At 37.9% G+C, this 5,352-nt stretch overlaps 1 protein-coding gene across 1 annotated transcript in view; it reads left to right on the top strand.

Moving 5' to 3' along the window:
- Positions 1 to 5,352, top strand: part of Taok1 (TAO kinase 1) — an 84,305-nt gene that overhangs the window by 65,357 nt on the left and 13,596 nt on the right. Inside the window, exon 17 of the mRNA XM_050128605.1 lies at positions 1,961 to 2,205. Within this exon, the coding sequence (XP_049984562.1) occupies positions 1,961 to 2,205 (245 nt within the window). The remainder of the gene's footprint in view (positions 1 to 1,960; positions 2,206 to 5,352) is intronic.

Below are 5,352 nucleotides of genomic sequence, written 5' to 3' on the forward strand. Positions count from 1 at the left end.
AGAGAGAGAGAGAGAGAGAGAAATTTACTTATCAGTTGTACATTTGGAGTTCTATCCTGTAGAAATAGTAGCATGATATGATGCAACATAGTTAGACTTTCATTGTTACCTTTGGTAAAAGCAAAATAAAGAGAACCAGCTTAAATGACTAGTCATGTAGAAATGGTTGGAAATTGTATTACAAAGTAGTAGCTTTCAGTAAAATAAAATGTCTTTTTCTGGATATGATGGCACACACTTGTAATCCTAGTACTTGAGAGGGAGAGGCAAGAGGGCTTTTTTTTTATTCTTGGTTTGGGCATATGTGCATTAGATTGTCAAATAAAGAAAAATAAAGCTTTGTCCCTATATTATTCAATCAGTTGAGTTCTTTAATAATGGATTATATCCCAATAAATAAGATACAACTGAGAAACATCTACAACAAGCTGTTGACCTCTAATGATGAGAATTTTCAGGATAGTGGATGTCATTGATTTTCACATTATTTGTGTGTCTATAGGTATACATACTTTTAAAAGACATTTTTGTACATGTGTGTATGACTGTATGTATACCATGTGTATACAGTACCTGTGGGATGCCCTGAAAGTGGAGGAAGCTGTGAGCCACTATGCAGGTGCTGGGAACTGAAACCAACTCCTTTGCATGAACATCAAGTGCTTTTTTTCACTGAATCATCTTTTCAGCTCCCCTTTTTATTTGGAAAAAAAATCTTAAAAGAAATAAATTTCTCAATCTATTTATTTATTATTGGTTTTCTAAGACAGGGTTTTTTCATGTAACAGCTCTGGCTGTCCTGGACCATGTTGGCTTCAAACTCACATCTGCCTCTGGAGTGCTGGGATTAAAGGCAGGCACCACCACCATCCTGTAGTAGTATGTGCGGTGGGGCTGCGTCCCCAGCACCCCGGCCGCCTGCTAGCTTATGCCCTGAAATAATTACACGGACACTGTATTCTTTTAAACACTGCTTGGCCCATTAACTCTAGCACTTTACAGGCTAATTCTCATATCCCGATCAACCCATCTCTAATAATCTGTGTAGCATCAGTCTTACTGGGAAAGATTCTAGCCTACGTCCATCCTGGGTCGGAGTTCATTGCGTCTGCCTCAAAGAGCAGAGCTATCGCGTCTGCCCGGGAGAGGGGAGCATGGCGTCTCTGAGCTCACTTCCTCCCAGCTCCTCTTCCTCCCAGCATTCTGTTCTGTTTACTCCTCCCACCTATGTTTTAACCTATCAGGGCCAAGCAGTTTCTTTATTACTTAACCAATGAAACAACAAATAGAAAGATGACCCTCCTCCATCACCATCCAGCAAATATTTTTACTTTTATTTTATTATATTTTAGTTTTGAAAGTGTCTGCTGTAGCCCTGACTGACCTGGAACTTGATATGTAGACAAGGTTGGACTTGACCTCAGAGTACAATGTACTTCTGCTATTACAGGTGTGAGCCACCATGCCCAGCAAGAAAAACATTCATTCTTCACCACCATGTGCTACATATTATTCTGAGAAGCTTTTGATTAAGAACTTATCTCTTTGGGAGGAGGAGAGGGAGTAGGGATTTGGATTGATTTTTTTTTTAAAGTAATAAAAAAGAACTTATCTCTTCATTAAATCTATGAAATAGAACTAGGATATAATAGGAGGGAGAGTTCTTTTTATGTACAATCAGCACTTGCACACACAAACACAAAAGGCATGGAAACTTAGTATTTACTATGTAGCCACTATTGGAGCAAAGGGTTAATTGCATCAACTTTTTGTGTTTATGTTTTGTTTTTTCTTTGTTTTTAATGAGTGAGTTTATATGCATACTCACTCCTATGAGTGTAACTACATATTAGCCAAAGGGCTACATGTGGTGATCAGAACACAACTTCAAGTGTTGGTCCTTGCCTTCCACCATGTTTAAGCTATAAATTATACCTTTTTCTTTTGAATTATATTTTAGGAGTTAAACAAAAGGCAGACTCAGAAGGACTTGGAACATGCTATGCTGCTACGACAGCATGAATCCATGCAAGAACTGGAGTTTCGCCACCTCAACACTATTCAGAAGATGCGCTGTGAGTTGATCAGACTGCAGCATCAAACCGAGCTCACTAACCAGCTGGAATATAATAAGCGAAGGGAACGGGAACTAAGGCGAAAACATGTTATGGAAGTTCGACAACAGCCTAAGAGTTTGAAGGTACTGTTAGTGTAAGCTTCCTGACAAGGTGAATGTCTAGTCATTGGGAGATCAAGTTGACTTAGTCCTTTTCATTCTTTAGCATGCTTGCTTGTTTCCTGTATGGACTGCCTGTTGCTTCAGTTTTTGCTTATATACTTTATATCAAAGAAATAGATTTTTTTACTGTAGGAATTCTTCATCAGTATTTTTTAAATATACACACTCTCTGATGCTGACATTATAGTCTACAGGTCAACACACTAACCTGTTAGTTTCTTTTATTCTAAGTAACTCAGTCTTGAACTCTTAATTTGATGTCAATATGATTTATTTTGGTATTTAGAGACAGACAGGGTCTTTCTATGAAGCTCTGGTTGTCCTGGAACTCACTATGTAGACCGTGCTGGCCTCAAACTCACAGAGCTCTGCCTGCCTCTGCCTCCTCAAGTGCTGAGATTAAAGATGTGTGCCACTACCACCCAGTTGATTTATATAAAATTTAAAAATACCAAAGTGGAGTTGAAGGAATGACTCAGCAACAAAGAGCAGTGGCTGCTATTTCAGAGGACCTAGGTTTGATTCCCAGCACTGATACGGTACTTAATATCCATCTCCATCTCTAGTTCTGGGAACCCAATACTATGGTCTTTCCAGGTACCAGGCATACATGGTGCACATACATTCATGCAGGCAAAACATTCATAATTATAAAATCAAATAATTTTTTAAAAATTTAATGTAAAAGTTTGCTCTCGTCCCTTATCCTACATTCCTAAACCCCACCAAGATTTTTTCTCAAAATATTCATTTGTCCTCCTCAAATGGCACTTAAAAATCCTAAGAAAAATTTCAAATTTCATAATTTATAATGAATATTTGAAGAAATTGAATCAGTCTTTTAAAATATACAAAACAAGCTGAGTGGTAGTGACACACACCTTTAATCCCAGAACTCTGGAGGCAGAGGAGGACAGATTTCTATGAGCCTGGTCTACAAAGTGAGTTCTAGGATTGCCAGGGCTACACAGAGATATCCTGTCTCAAAAAACAATAAACAAACAAGCAAACGAAAAGCACTCACTCTAAGGTTTTCATCAGTGATAGAAGTTCATTTAATCTGTACTTGTTTGCACATTAAAAAAATTTCTATGGGGCTTGAGAGATGGCTCAGTGGTTAAGAGCATTGTCTGCTCTTCCAAAGGTCCTGAGTTCAATTCCCGGCAACCACATGGTGGTTCACAACCATCTGTAATGAGGTCTAGTGCCCTCTTCTGGCCTGTAGACATACATACATACAGACAGAATATTGTATACATAATAAATAAATAAATAAATATTTTTTTTTAATTTATGTCCTGCCGGGTGGTGGTGGTGCACGCCTTTAATCCCGGCACTCCCCGGCACTCGGGAGGCAGAGGCAGGAGGATCTCTGTGAGTTTTAGATCAGCCTGGTCTACAAGAGCCAGTTCCAGGACAGGCTCCAAAACCACAGAGAAACCTTGTCTCGAAAAAACCAAAAAAAAAAAAATTATGTCCTATAAGCTCCAGGTCCCAAAGTATTTGCTGTTGAAAGATTCCTTTTCTGCCAAGTGTGGTACCTCAGCACTCAAGACTTACAGAATAGTTATGTTGATTGCCATTGTTTTAAAAAGTTGAAATTCATGACTTTTTGGACTTTTACACTTATATAATGAAGAAAGAATCATCTTCTCTCTCCACTATATATATAGTTCAGATACCCACCAAAGGTGTTTTTTTTCCTTCCCCCTCTTTTTTTTTCTTGTCATTTTTCAAGATGATGTCTCCTATAGTATAAGCTGGCCCATCGTGTAGCCAAAGATAACCTTGAGTTCCATTGTCTAAAGCTGATGGAATTGCTGGGATGTATGTGCCAACGCTCCATGTTACCAAGTGCTGAGGAATGAACCCAGAGTTTTGTATATGCTGAGCAAGTACTGTACTAAGTGACTCACATTAGTAAGCCCCACCAAAGATGTTTTAAAACAGTATTTGTTTTTGAAATTATGTCTTTAAAACCAATAGTAACCAGAACTGAACCAAACTCACACCTAATTTGTTTTCTGTAGTCATACCATAATTCTGATGTGACTATATTTTCCTAGGGCATGATTCAACTTGAACCCTTTCTTCCTATATATAACCCTTGTAGTTTGAGAGTTTTAGGGAAAAAAAAAATGATTTTCCTGGGCAATACATGAAAGTGAGGAAAATGGTTCACCATCTTACTTCAGACACGAAGTAGAATGCCTTCCTCTGATGACAAATGAATGTAAGATTTCCCTCTTGTATGGAAGAAAAATTCCTCTTAATTTCTCTTATTTGCTTAGTCAGTTTGAACAAAATGTTTGGTTTACCATCAACATATCCTAATAATTTTCTGTCTGCCTGCCTGTCTGTGCCTCTTGTAATCTTCTATGAGCTAGAGGCGAGACTTCAGTTTGGGTACTTACATATGCTGACTAGGATTAGTGAGAGAAGGGTGCTGAACTAACATACCTAACTAACATACCTTATAGTATTTTAGGTTATAGCAGTGGTTTGACATGCCTTTAATCCCAGTAATTGGGAGACAGGCTGAGATCTCTGTGAGTTCAAGGCCAATCTGGTTTACAAAGTAAGTTCCAGGACAGCCAAGATTACACAAAGAAACCCTGTCTCATAAAACTAAAAATAAATAAATAAAATAGAAAAGATAAAGTAAGCCATGTGTACATCCTGTAGTTCTAACACTGGGTAGGCTGAAACAGGAGGATTTCAAGGACAACTTGGTCATCTTAGCGTGATCTTGTTACAAAATAAAACATTTTTAAAAGGGGTTGGAATGTGAATTGATGGTAGTGTGTTTGCTGATGTGTATGATGCCCTGGGTATTGTAGGGCAGGGGGAGTATACTATGATTCTTTTTAGCTTATGGTTTTAAAGAAAAGACAGTTGAAATGAACATTTACTATTGCATACTAAATAATCAGCCTAAAGTTTGATACTTAGATTATTGAGATTATCGGGCTAGAGAGATGGCTCAGCAGTTAAGGGCATTGCACATGGTGGCTCACAATCATCTGTAATGAGGTCTGGTGCCCTTTTCTGACCTATAAGCATACACGCAAACAGAATATTATATACATTATAAATAAATATTTAAAAAAAAA

Source organism: Alexandromys fortis, unplaced genomic scaffold (assembly GCF_014885135.2).
Source record: "Alexandromys fortis isolate MF-2015 unplaced genomic scaffold, M_Fortis_MF-2015_v1.1 scaffold_80, whole genome shotgun sequence".
Classification (NCBI taxonomy): Eukaryota; Metazoa; Chordata; class Mammalia; order Rodentia; family Cricetidae; genus Alexandromys; species Alexandromys fortis.